The 14,525-nt window shown below is 38.6% G+C and overlaps 1 protein-coding gene across 1 annotated transcript in view; it reads left to right on the top strand.

Annotated features, from left to right (window-relative positions):
- NALCN (sodium leak channel, non-selective) overlaps positions 1-14,525 on the top strand; it is a 600,265-nt gene that overhangs the window by 253,139 nt on the left and 332,601 nt on the right. Inside the window, exon 12 of the mRNA XM_006879390.1 lies at positions 3,612-3,779. Within this exon, the coding sequence (XP_006879452.1) occupies positions 3,612-3,779 (168 nt within the window). The remainder of the gene's footprint in view (positions 1-3,611; positions 3,780-14,525) is intronic.

Here is a 14,525-nt window from a genome sequence, read left to right as displayed (position 1 = left end):
GGCACATAACAACAATAACAACAACAACATATATATATACATACATACATATATATACATATATGTGTGTGTGTATATATATATATATAAATATACGCACAATTGTATATAGATTTTTATCACTCGGTTCCTGCTATCAAATCAGTGTTGAGTCACAGAAATCTTTCATTGAGTTTCTAAGATTTTTAAGTCTTTATGGGAGAGATTTGTCCAACTTTTTCCTTTGGATTCTAACCAATGGAGATATGTGTTTTTTTGGTTAGCAGTAAAACACACACATACACATCTCCAATAAATTTCATTGTTGTTCAGGCAATATCTAACTGCATGCGAGTCCATGCACAGTTTTACTAGATATTTCAATAGGAGAGATGAACATATTTTGCATAATCTCAGAAACAAAGAAAAATTCTTCAAGCTATTAAAAGATCAATTGCATTTAAAGCTACAAAATCAAGGAAAAGTGTGACAGGGACCTCTGTCAGGAAAATTAACTGGTAATGTGGACTGAGGACCACAACAAATGGGAACCTCACTCAGTATGGTGATGATCACTGTCAAGGCATGAAGCTTATCAAGATGCTCAAAGAAAAAGTAGGACAAGACTAAGATTGCAAGTTAAGGGCTAGTTCAAGCACTTCAAACACTTTTAAAACTAGATAATGTGAAAATGAATGGTTTGTGAATGTTGGTATAAAGACATCAGAGGAATTTGTTGAAACTAAACAAACACACAGTCTCTGAATCACTTAACACCCTTCTTCACAGAACATATCCTTGATGTTAAGCAATGCATGACTATGCATGGATACATATACTTGTTACAGAATCCTAATTTCTGTATGACTAATGAACATAAAATATAAACTGTAATTATGGTTATTAATGTGTAAGTAGCTTTTTATTATGGGTTAGGATGCTACTAGAAAAGTAGACAGTTTGATTCCACCAGCTTCTCCACAAGATAAAGAGGAGGAAATCTCCTCCTATGAAGATTTACACATTTAAGGTTTTTACAGATTTAGGAAACTGGAGGAAGGGTTGCCATAAGTCGGAATGAACGTTAGGACAACAGATTATGTGCATTATGAAAGTTCTTGTGTAGTACAAATGATATGTGCTTTACTACTAGCCAAACATTATGAAGAAGAATGTGGCATTGGAATTAGAAGAATCATCAACCATTCATGTTACGCAAATGACACAAACTTACTTGCTGAAAGACAGGAGTAATAGAGGCACTTGTTGTGGGAGAGGAATAAGTGACTTCAATATGTGACTCAACCTTCAATATTATCTACATGTATCTCAACATCAAGAAAACAAAAATTCTTCATTACTGGGTCAAGAACATGATAGATGGGGGAAAAAAGAATGAAATTGTCAATGATTTCATCTTAGTTGGATCCACAGTCAACACTTTGGGAACTAGTAATCAAGATATCAAGAGACATATAGCATTGGAAAAGTCTGCTGTCAGGGATCTTTCCAAAGTCCTGAAGAATCATGATGTCAGTTTAAACATTAAGGTGCACGTGACTCAAGCCATGGTTTTTCCAATCCCCTGTTATGCATTTCAGAAATGTACGATGAGTAAGGATGATGAAGAAGAATTGATGCCTTTGAGTTGTAGTTTTGGAGAGGAGTACTGACTATCCTTTCACAGATGTAATCAATCTGATTCCTGTGCATATCATCAGGTGGAATCCATGTGTATAGTCTGTGTTTATGTTTCTCATAAAAGGTAATTACAATGAATAAATCATCGATTATGCAGAATTCTATCATTCTAACCCCAGCCTCATTTCTGTCACCTAGACTATATTTTCTGACCACTGATCCTTCTTCCTGGTTCTCAACTTTTGCATTTCAGTCACCCTTTATTATATATGCACCTTGGTTACATGTTTGATCAATTTCTGACTACAGTCGTTGGAAGAAACCATCTATTTCCTCCTCAATGACCAACACGAAGAAGACAAAGATTCTTATCACTGGGCCAATTCACAGCACCATGATAGATGGAAAAGAGATTGAGGTTGTTAACAATTACAGCTTTCTTGGCTCCACAATCAACACTATTGGCACCAGCAGTCACGAAATCAAAAGACAAATTGCACTGGAAAAATCTACTGTCAGGGACCTCTCCAGAGTATTGAGAAGCAATGATGTCAGTCTGGAGACTAAGCTGCACCTAATCCAGGACATGGTCTTTATAATTACTTGCTATACATCATAGAGCTGGACAATGACTAAAGATGGCAGAAGAAGAATTGGTATCTTCAAGTTGCGGTGCTAGAGAAGAGTCTTAAACATACCATGGACCATCAAGAAAGCAAATAAGTCAGTCTTGGAGGCTAGGGTTTTGAAGCTCCATCTAGCATACTTTTGCATGTGGCCAGGAGACATCAATCCTTGGAGAAGGACATCATGCTCAGAAGGATGGAGGGACGTCACAGGAGAGGAAGATCCCAGATGAAATGGATTGATACAGTAACTGGGCAATGGGGGTTGGTGTGTTGGAATCAGTGAGACTGACTCAGTACAGGACAGGCTTGAGAGCTGCTGTATATAATGTTGCTATGGGTCATAGGCAGCTCAAGAGCACATAACAACAACAACAACGGACTGTTCCATGAACTGACAAAAGAACAGCTATGTTATAGAGAAATAGAAGCTAGAGTGTTCCTTAAATGCAAGGATGATGAAACTTAGTCTCACATATTTTGGACACATTGTTAGAAGCTATTGGAAAGAAACATCATACATAGAAAGGTGGTGGGTCAGTGAAGGAGAGGAAAATTCTCAGTGAGATAAACTGACACAGTGGCTGCAGCAATGAGTTCAACTACATCAGTGAAGATGAGGCTAATGCAGGTTAGGACGCAGTTCAGATGTATTGTTCATAGGGTAGCTATGAGTGGTAGTCAACTCAACAGCATATAGAGACTACAACTAATCAAAAGGTTGATGGTTCAGTTTCACCAGTAGTATTGCACAAAAACGGCTTGGTGAGAGAGAATTCATCTGAAGCAATGAACTTAGTTTTGTTTTTACATGGATTATAGAAAGTTTATCATTAGAAAACAAAGTAGGCTCTCAAAAATGTAGCTTTTGTATGTCTACAGGGAGTTCTAGTGGCCTAAGCCATAGGGAATTGTACTGCTGACTTAAAATTCATAACATTCTGGCATCTGAGTGCACCATTCACTCAATGTAAGAAAGATGGGCAAGCTCCTCCCATGTGACTTACCATTTCAGAAACCCACCAGAGGGTCAGATATGAGTCAGTTCTGATCTAACAGCATTGAGAGTTTATGTGTATGTAGTAAACGTATAACTATAAATGGCTATTAAATTAATAAATCATAAAAATTAATAGATAATAAAGAAATAATACTGCTCACAAACTTTAAAAACTTTGGATTGTATTTTTCTCATTACTTTAGGTGTATTCAGTATTGCTAGCTAGTATATATCAAGATGATTTTTTATAAAATACCATTCTTGAACTAACAATATCTTATGATTTTGTCTGAAATTTATGCTTGTAAAATATGTTGAAATATATTATTTTGGATGCCAATTTGAATGTATGATTGTTCTCCTAGGTGGCTTTTACAGTGCTTTTTGATTTGGAAGCCCTTCTGAAGATCTGGTGTTTGGGATTTACTGGCTATATCAGCTCTTCACTTCACAAATTTGAACTCCTGCTTGTAATTGGAACTACTCTTCATGTTTATCCAGACCTTTATCATTCTCAGTTCACATACTTTCAGGTAATACAAATGATGCCTATTGGTCTTTAAAGTATTTTTTGTTTGTTCGTTTGTTTTCAGGATAAACATTAGTCACAATAGTGTGCAGGACCAGGGGGCTCTGGAGACATAGCCCATAAGAGATTGTGATGCTAATTCAAAGTCCATGCCTCTCTGGTGTTTCAAATCCACCAGTGGCTCTGTAGGAGAAGGGCAGGCAGTCTTTTTTTGAATAATTTAGTCTTTGAAATTCAATGTGGTGTAAGTTACAAGTCAGTTCTGACTTGATAGCAATGTTGTTGTTATTGTTACATGCTGTCAGTCGCAGGCGACTCATAGCGACCCTATGAAGGAGAGTCCTTGACTTTTGGATGCCTTTCATCCTCTCTCCAGGTTCATAGGGTTTCCGGAGGCAAGCTATTATGGAAGTGGATGCCGCTCCTCCTTCCAAGATTGACCACAATGAGAGAAGGAAAAAAAGACAGAAAATCGAGTCATTGTGTATGATAATCATAGAGGAATCCATAGGGGATGCAAATGATTAATGTACTTTAGTTCTGATGCAAAGGTGGGAGGTTTGAGTTTACCCAGATATCTTGTAAGAACAGTCTAGTGATCTGGTCCCAAATGATCAGCCACACACTGTATGGAGGAGAATTCTATTCTTACACAGGTGGCATAGGAGACAACTTTGGAAGCCAGCTGGTATGGATAGAATATGACCACCGAGAGCCTAACATATTGAAACCACAGGAGGTTAACATGGTTCAGTTTACATCACCTCCAATATCTTCATGTGTAATTTCCTCCCATCAGGTATTTTTGGAATTGTTAGTTAAAGCAGAAGGTCAATGTAAAAAAGAGGAAGATCCTTATCAAGATGGAGTGACATCGCTGCTGCAATGATGGACTCAGGATAGCAAATATTATTGCAGGACTGGGTATTATTGCTTTCTGTTGAAAAGAATCATGTTTCTCAGGAGTTGGAATAGACTCAAAACATCTAACAACAATATCCTTAGCTTGAGTATCGTAAGTAAGATGGACCAGGAAGTATCATCTGCTTCCAAAAGGGTCAAGTATGGTCTTAGGAAGAACTGTCAAGGATATCCTTCTCCCTCAGAGCAGCTGTTGGATTCAGACTGTGCCTACAGGATTGCAGCAGAGATTCTTATTACTTAGTATGTATTGTTGTTATGTGCCTTGAGTTGCCTGCAACTCATAGCAACCTTATGTACAACAGCCCTAAACCCTTCTCTGTCCTGAACCAGTCTCACTGTCTCTGACACACCCACCCCCATTACTCCCGTCACTGAATCAATCCATGCAGGAGAGGGTCTTTCTCTCCTGCACTGTCCCTCCACCCTCCCAAGCATGGCGTTCCTCTCCAAGGACTGATCGCTCCTTGCAACATGTCCAAAGCATGTCAGATGAAGCTTCAGAATCCTTTATGCAAGGAACAGCCCAATTTAACCCTTTCAAAGATGAACCTGTTCGTTTTCTTAGCAGTCCATGGTATATTCAATACTCTTCTCCAACAATACAGCTCAAACGCATCAATTCACCTTCTGTCCTCCCAAGTCATTGTCCAGCTCTCTGACACAAAGCAAGTGATTGTAAAAGCCATGGCCTGTATCAGGCAGACCTTAGTCTCAAGAGTGACATAATTTTCAGTACTCTGGAGAGGTCCCTAACAGCAGTCTTTCCCATCACGATATGTGTTCTAATTTCCTGCTGCCAAGAGTGTTGACTGTCGAGCCAAGCAAACTAACCCTGTTAACAATCTCAGTCTCTTCACCTTCCATTCTGATGCTGCCAATTGACCCAGTGGTGAGAATCTTTGTCTTCTTGATATTGAGCCTCAATCCATATTGAAGCCTGCACTCCTTGACCTCCGGCAGCAAGCACTTCTGGTCCTCAATTTCATCAAGCAGGGTTGTGTCATCTGCATAACGCAGATTGTTGATGGATATTCCAAAAATTCTGATGCCACTTCTCCTCATAGAGCCCAGTCTCCTGGATAATAGGTTCTGCATATAGGTTGAAAAGGCATGGAGATAGGACACATCCCTGGCATACACCCTTCCCAATTTTGAACCATGCAGTGTTTCCTTGCTCTGTTCTGACAACTGCCTCCTGGTCCATGTGTAGGTTTCACATTAACATGATCAAGTGTTCTGGGATTCCCATTCTTCTCAGAATTAGCCACAGTTTGTTGTGATCCACACAGTCAAATGTGCATAATCACTGAAACACAGATAGACATTCCTCTGGTACCCTCTGCTTTCAGCTAAGATCCATCAAACATTAGCTACAATATACCACTATTCCTTCTAAGCCCAGCCTGGACTTCTGGAAGTCTTTGTTGATGTGCTATTCCAGTCATTTTCAGATAATCTTCAGTAGAATTTTGCTTGCATGTGATATCAGTGATATTGTTCTATAATTTCCACACTCTGTGGGATCACCTTTCTTTGGAATGGGAACAAATATAGACCTCTTCCAGTCAGTTGGCCAAGTGGTTGTCCTCCAGATTTCTTGGCACAAATTGGTGAGCACATCTAGGGCAACATCTGTTAGCTGAAATATGTCAATCGGTATGCCATCTATTCTTGGGGTCTTGTTTTTGCCAATTACTTCAAAACATCTTGAACTTCTTCCTTCATCACCATAGGCTGTTGCTCATGTGTTGTTTAATGAAATTCTTCTGTGTCTGCCAATTCTTTTCGGTACACACTGTATATTCTTTCCATTTTCTTTTAATAGTACCTGGATCATTTAATATTCTGGCCAAAGCATCCTTCAGTATAGCAACTTGAGGTTTTAATTTCTTCTTCACTTCCTTGAGTTTAAGAAATGCTGAGCTAGTTCAGCCCTTTTGATTTTCTGACTTCAGCTCCTTGTACATTTCATTGTAATACTTTGTTCCTGTGCTGCCTTTTGGAATCTTCTGTTCATCTCTTTAATATCTTGAATTGTTCACTCTGCTTTGGCTTCTCAGTGCTCTAGTGCAATATTTAGAGTCTCTTCTGACATTCATTTTGGTCTTTTTTTCACTCCTCTGTCTTTGTGTGACCTTTTTCACTCTTCCTGAATGATACTCTTGATATCCTCCCACAACTCATCTGATCTTTGCTTCTTGGTGTTCAAGGCCTTAAACCTGTTACTGGTATAACCATGGTATATGCTGAAATTAAGGTGGGATAGACTCAAGACTATATTTTGGTTCCCGTGGATTTGATTTAATTTTCCTTAGCTTCAGCTTGAACTTGCATATGAGTAGTTGATGGTCTGTTCCACAATCAGCACCTGGCCTAGTTCTCACAGCTGATATTGAACTTCTCCAGCGGTTCTTTCCACAGATATAATCAATCTGATTCTTATGCATCCCATCAGGTGAAATCCATGTGTATAAATCCATGTGTATAACCTGCGTTTATGTTTCTTATAAAACATATTTGCAATGAATAAGTAGCTGATTGTGCAAAATTTAATCATTCTATCTCCAGCTTCATTTCTGTCACCAAGTCCATGTTTTCCAACTACTGATCCTTCTTTTCTGTTCCCAACTTTTACATTCTAGTCACCCATTATTAGCAATGCATCTTGATTGCATGTTTGATCGATCTCTGACTGTAAAAGTGGGTAGAAGTCTTCTATTTCCTCTTCTTTGAATTGGTTGTTGGTGCATAAATCTGAAGGATAGTGGTATTCACTGGACTTCCTTATATGCGTATGGATATTATCCTATCACTCATGATACTGTATTTCAATATGGATCTAGAAATGATTTTTTTAACTATGAAAGAAACCTGTTTTTCCTCACCTTTTCATCTCAGTAGTTATAGATCATATGATCATCTGACTCAAAATGCCCATGCCAATCCATCTCATCTCCACAATACTTAGTATGTCAATATTTATGTGTTCTATTTCTTCCTTAACAATATCTAATTTTCCTACATTCATATGTATATGTATATGTATATGTATATTTTTGTTGTTATTGTTATGTGCCATCAAATCGACTCCTACTCATATCAACGCTATGTACAACATCTCTGAACCCTGCTCTATCCTGAGCCAATTCCATTATTCCTCACACACCTACCCTCCTTACCCCAGATACTGAGTCAATCCATCTTATCCAGGGTCTTTCTCTTTAGCACTGTTGCTCCACCCTTCCACGCATGATCTCATCTTCCAATGGCTTGTCTCTTCTTGAAACATGCCCAAAGTATGTCCGACAGAGCTTCAAAATTTTTGCTTCCAAAGAGCAGCCTGTTTTTACCCCCTGCAGGACGGACCTGACTGTTGTCTTAGCAATCCACAGTATATTCAATACTGTTCTCCCGCACTATGATACAAAAGCATTGATTCTTCTATCACCGTTAGTCATTGTCCGGGTCTCTAATGCATAACAAGGAATTGTGAAGACCACAGGCTGAATCATGGGCACGTTAGTTTCTAGACTGACGTCATTGCTTTGCTGAACTCTAGAGATGTCCCTGTCAGCAAATATTCTGAATACAATTTGTCTTTTAATTTCCTGGCTACTGGCAATATGAGTATTGATTGTGGAGGTAAGCAAACTGAAGCTATTAACAATCTCATTCTCTTCACCATCTATCATGATGCTGCTAATTGGCCCAGTGGTGAGAATCATTGTTTTCTTGATGCTGAGCTTCTCTCCTTATTAAAGGCTGCAGTCCTTGACCTTCTGCAACAAATGTTTCTAGTTCCCCTTCAATTTTGGCAAGCAAGGTTGCAACTTCTCCATAATACAGGTTGTTGATGAGTCTTCCTCCAATCTTGATGCTACATTCTTCTTCATAGAGCCCAGCCTCCTGGGTAATCTGTTTCACATATAGGTTGAAAAGGTATGGAGATAGAATATATCCCTGGCGTACACCTTTCTGATTTTGAACCATGTAGTGTTTCTTAGCTCAATTCTGATGACTCCCTCCTGGTCTAAATATAGATTTCACATAAGCACAATTTAGTATTCTGGGATTCTCATTCTTCTCAGAGTTAGCCACATTTTGTTGTAATCCACACAGTCAAATACCTTTACCTAGTCAATGACACATGAATAGACATTCCTCTGGTACTCTCTGCTTCCATCTAAGATCCATCTAACATTGGCTATAATGTCCTCAGTGTCACCACCTCTTCTAAACTCAGCCTGCACATCTAGTGGTTCTCTGCTGATGTATTGTTCCAAGTATTTGTGGATAATTATCAGCAAGCTCTTGCTTGCATGTGATAGTAATGATATTGTTTGATAATATACACTCTATTTTTTTATGGAAATAATTATGGTCAGTTGACCAGGTGGTTGCCCTTCAGATTTTTTGCACAACCTTGTGAGCATGTTCAGGGCAGCATGTTTGTTGATATATGTCAGTTGATATGCTGTCAATACTTGGGGCCTTGTTTCTTGCCAGTTCCTTCAGAGCAGCTTGAATTTCTTTCTTCCTTGAACACAGTAGGCTCTTGATCATAAGTTGTTTCATAAAATTCCTCTTTTTGGTACAAAGACTCTGTGTAATCCTTCCGTCTTCTTTTGATGCTTCCTAGATCATTCAGCATTCTACCAGCAGCATCTGTAAGTATTGGAACTTGAGGCTTGAATTTTTTTTTTAGTCCCTGCAGCTTAAAGAAATACTCAGCGAGTTTGTCCCTTTTGATTTTCCATCTCCAGTTCTTTGCCCATTTCATTATAACACTTTGTTTTGTCTTCCTGTGCTGCCCTTTGGAATCTTCTGTTCAGCTTTTTAATATCTTGATTTCTTCCCTTTTCTTTGACTTTTTGGCACTCTAGTATAATACTCAGAGTTTAGTTTGACATCCATTTTGGTCTTTTCTTCTTCCTCTATCAACAATCTTTTGCAATCTTTATGGATGATATTCTTGATATCCTTCCACAACTCATTTGGTCTTTCTTTACTCAATAGTATTCAAGGACTCAAACCTGTTCCTGAGACAGTCTTTAAGTTCAGGAGGGGTGGACTCAAGGACAAACTTTGGTTCTTGTGGACTTGATATGATTTTCTTTAGCTTAAATTTGAACTTGCATATGAAGAGTTGATAATCTATCTGATCCACAATCAGCAACTGGCCTAGTTTTTACAATTGATATTGAGATTCTCCAATGCTAATTTTTCACAGATGTAATCAATCTCATTCCTGTGTAGGCCGTCAGGTGAGGTCTATGTGCATAGCCACCATTTGTGTCTCTTATTAAAGTAGTTTAATGAATAAATCATTGATTGTACAGAATTCTGTCATTCTGTCTTCAGCCTTATTTGTCTCCAAGTCCATGTATCCCAACTACCAATCCTTCTTCCTTGTTCCCAATTTTTACATTCCAGTCACTCATTATTACTAATGTATCTTGGTTTCATGTTTATTTGATTTCTGGTTACAATAGTTGGTAGAAGTCATCTATTTCCTTCTCTTTAACTCAGGTTATTGGTGCATACGTCTGAATGATAGTGGTATTAACAGATCTTCCTTGTATGTGTATGAATATTATCCTGCCACAACAATGTATTTCAAGGTGGATCTAGAAATGGTCTTTTTAACTATGAAAGCAACCCCATCTTTTTCCTCACCTTTTCATTTCCAGCATCACAGAACATGTGATTGTCTGATTAAAAATGTCCTATCCCAATCCGTTTCATTTCACCAATACCTAGAATGTCAATATTTATGAGTTCTGTTTCTTCCTTAATAATCTCCAATTTCCCTACATTCATACTTCTCACATTTCACGTTTCAACCACGAGGGCCTATTTGCTACAAGCTGCTGCTCCTCCTTTGTGATTCCCAATACAAAGGCTCAGCCTCCAACGCTATAGCTGCTGGTCTAATTTCAGTGAGTTCTATTGTACATAGAGTTTTTGAAGGCCTATTATTTCAGAAGTGGATAGCCAGCCCTTCTCCCTAGTCTTTCTTTATTTGGATGCTTAATTTAGATCTATATTTAACAGAAAAGCATTTTACTCAAAAGGGATGATGCTGTTGTTGATTACCTTGAAGTGGAGCATGACTCATAGGGACCCTATGAACCAAAGACCTGAAGCCCCTCTACAACTATCAACATTTATCAAAGTTCATAGAGTTTCTGGAGGTATGTTGTTTAGGACGTTGATGCCACTCCTGCTTTCAACAAAAGAGATGATAGGAGTATACAAATAATAGATCAGGTGTCGGTCCTGACGCCCACCCTTTCAGCACATGTGGAGTGTTCCCACCATCACTCCTCCCTGCCAGCATCCAGCTCAATCCCCTCTCCTTGCCCCTCTATCATCTCCCATTCTCCTGCCTCCAACCAACTCTCATTTGATTGCTCAGGCTTCACACACACACACACACACACACACACACACATATCACCTTCTGTCCTCAGATGTCCTTTCCATGCCCCTGTGATATCAGAGTTCCTGTCACTGGTGGAACAAGGTGGTGTCCACCTGCATGTTTGGGAGGGGTTGGCATGCACTTGGGCCCATGCATATATAGTACATAAATAGAATTATATGTATAAACAAATAAACTGTTGCTAGTTATCTCAGTTTCCCCCTGATATTCTCTTTCAAAAAATACCTAAAATTGGGAACCACCTTTCTAATAATCAGTGTGTGTGTGTGTGTGTGTGTGTGTGTGTGTGTGTGTGTCTTGTTGTTGTTGTTATGTGCTATGGAGTAACCTGCAACACTTAGCAGCCCTATGTACAATAGCTCTGAAACCTGCCCTGTCCTGAACCAGTCTCACTGACTCTGACACACCTATCCCCATTGCCCTAGTCACTGTATCAATCCATTTCATCCAGGATTGTCCTCTCCTGCACTGTCCATCCACCTTTCTGAGCATGATATCCTTCTCTAAGGATTGGTCCTTCCTGGCGACATGCCCAAAGTATGTGAGACAGGACTTTAGAATCCTAGCCTCCAAGGAGAAAGTTGGTTTCACTCTTTCCAAGACAGACCTATTTTCCTGGTGGCCCAGGATATATTCAAGACTCTTTTCTAACACCACAACTTACTTAAAGTCATCAATTCTTCTTCTATCATTCTTAGTCATTGTTCGGCTCTCTCATGCATTGTGAGTAATTGAGAAGACATGGCCTGGATTAGGCTTACCTTTGTATCTAGGCTGATTTTGTTGCTCTTAAGCACTCTAGAGAGGTCCAGGAAAGCATATTTTCCTAATGTAATTTGTCTTTTGATTTCCTGACTGCTGGTGTTAAGAATGTTGATTGTGGATCCGAGCAAGCTGTAATTGTCCAGTTCTCTCATACATAGCAAGTAATTGTGAAGACCATGGACTGGATCAGGTGTACCTTGGTCTCTAGACTGACACCATTGCTTCTCAGTACTCTGGAGCAGTTCCCAACAGCAGATTTTCCCAGTGCAATTTGGGTTTTTTGTGGTTTTGTTTTTTGGATTTTTTTTTAATTTCTTGACTGGTGGTGCCAACAGTGTTGATTGTGGAGCTAAGTGAGCTGTCACTGTTAACAGTCTCAATATCTTCTCCATCTATGCTTCTAATTGGCCCAGTGTTGAGAATCTTTCCTTTTTTTTTTGTCTTCTTAATACTGAGCTTCAATCCATATTGAAGACTACAATCCTTGAGCTTCTGCAACAAGCACTTCAGGTCTTCCTTAGTTTCAGCAAACAATGTAGTGATATATATATTAGAGTTGAAAATAATTCTATTGTTCTGTACCATCTAGCTGACTACAACTCATAGTGACCCTATGAACAAGATTGTTCATGACCCTATGATAGAGCTATGAACTTTGTCCTATTCTGAGCCAACCTCACCATCTCTGACACACCTGACCCCCTTGCCACAGTCATTGTGTCAATCCATCTTATCCAGTGTCTCCTCTCCTGCACTGACCCTCTGTCCTTTCAGGCATTACGTCTTTCTCCAATGACTGACTCCTTCTGGCAACATGCCAAAAGTATGTGAGGTGAAGCTTCAAAATCCTTGTTTTCAAGGAGCAATCTGGTTTCACCATCTCCACAACAAACCTGTTTGTTCTCTTGGAAGTCCATGGTATAGTCAATACTCTTCTTTAGCGCCACAACTTGAAGACATCAATGCTTCTGTCAATCCTTGTTGTTAATAAGCATGTTCAATGTCAGACTTCACATTTTTAGCTGTGCAATTTTTACAATATCTCACTACAAATGATTACCAGTGAGATATTGCCCCCCTCGAAAAAAAATTTTCTCACCATTAGGCCAATGGAGAAGGGATTGAGGTTGTTAATAATTTCAACTTGCTTGGCTCCATAATCAACACTCTTGGCATCAACAGTCAGGAAATCAAAAGATGAAATGCAACAGGGAAGTCTGCTGTCAAGGACATCTCCAAAACACTAAAGAGCAATGATGTCAGTCTAGAGACTAAGGTGCACCCAATCCAGGCATGGTCTTTGCTATTATTCACTGTACATCAGACAGCTGGATAATGACTAAAATGATAGATAAAGAATCAATGCCTTCAAGTTCTAGTGCTGAAGAGGAGTATTGAACAGACCATGAACCACCAAGAAAATAAGTAGATCTGTTGGAGAGGGAGAAACGAAATTTCTCCTTGAAGCCAGGATTTTGAAGCTCTATCTCATATACTACATACATAGAGTATGTGCGTATGTACTCAACATAACAACAACAACAACAACAACAACAATCTCATATACTTTGGGCAGATGGCCAGGAAAGACAGTCCTTGTAGAAAGACATCATTCTTGGAAGGGTGGAGGGATAGTATAAGAGAGGAATATGTTTGATGAGATGGATTGACATGGTGACTGGGCCAATGGGATTAGGTGTGTCAGAGTCAGTGAGACTGGCTCAGGATAGAGCAGTTCGGAGCTATGACACAGGGTCATTATGAGTCACGGGTGACTTGACAGCACATAATAACAATCAACAAATGATCCTTAAAAGACAGAGTAAGAGATATGTCCAGGAAAATGTGCTTTGGAAACAACTACGGAAATTTCTTAACTTTGTGACTACAGTGTCCTTTATTTCTTATCTAAAAGAACACAAAATACAAAAGCTTTATTGCATAGATATAGTGAAAAGCATGTTCTTTTCTCCCAAAAATGAAATCCATTCTTAGAGTCACTGATAAGCAGTTTCCCTTCTTAAGTGTTCTGCTTAACCCTTTGAAAAGGCTGATTAAAGTAACATGTGGGAGATAAACATTGAATTTTATTTTCTCAAGCTAGTGAAATGCCAGGGTTTTTTTCAAAATTGTACAGATACACTCAGGAAGTTTTTATTGTTATTTGAGATGAGACTTAAAATACCTTACTACACAAAATTACTATGCAACTTTTTAGCTAGAATTTTAGCACAAATAAGAAAAACACAGAACATAAATTTGTGGTATAAACCAGGTAAATTGCTGCAGTAAACTTACCAAGATTCTCCAATTCCTAGATGGATATTGAATCATTTATGTCAGAGGACAGACAAATATAAGAGAAATGTCAAATCTTTCTATACAGTCACTCTGAATACTAATAGTAATGGTAATGCGTTAATAGTTCTTATGGAAAAGCTATTTATTTATTATTTAGTAGGATAACCTGAATATTCTAACTTGAGAATGCACATCAAAGCATAGCAGGAAAAATTGGTAGTTTAACCACGAGCTATGGAGTATAATTTAAACATTATTTTTTATATAAGGTGCCTTTTTAAATATTATATTAAAGATTAATTAGCTTAATTTAAA

Source organism: Elephantulus edwardii, unplaced genomic scaffold (genome assembly GCF_000299155.1).
Source record: "Elephantulus edwardii isolate Elephantulus edwardi_28Jun2011 unplaced genomic scaffold, EleEdw1.0 scaffold00003, whole genome shotgun sequence".
Classification (NCBI taxonomy): Eukaryota; Metazoa; Chordata; class Mammalia; order Macroscelidea; family Macroscelididae; genus Elephantulus; species Elephantulus edwardii.
Note: the sequence above shows the minus strand (reverse complement) of the source record. Positions and strands in the feature narration are given on the sequence as shown.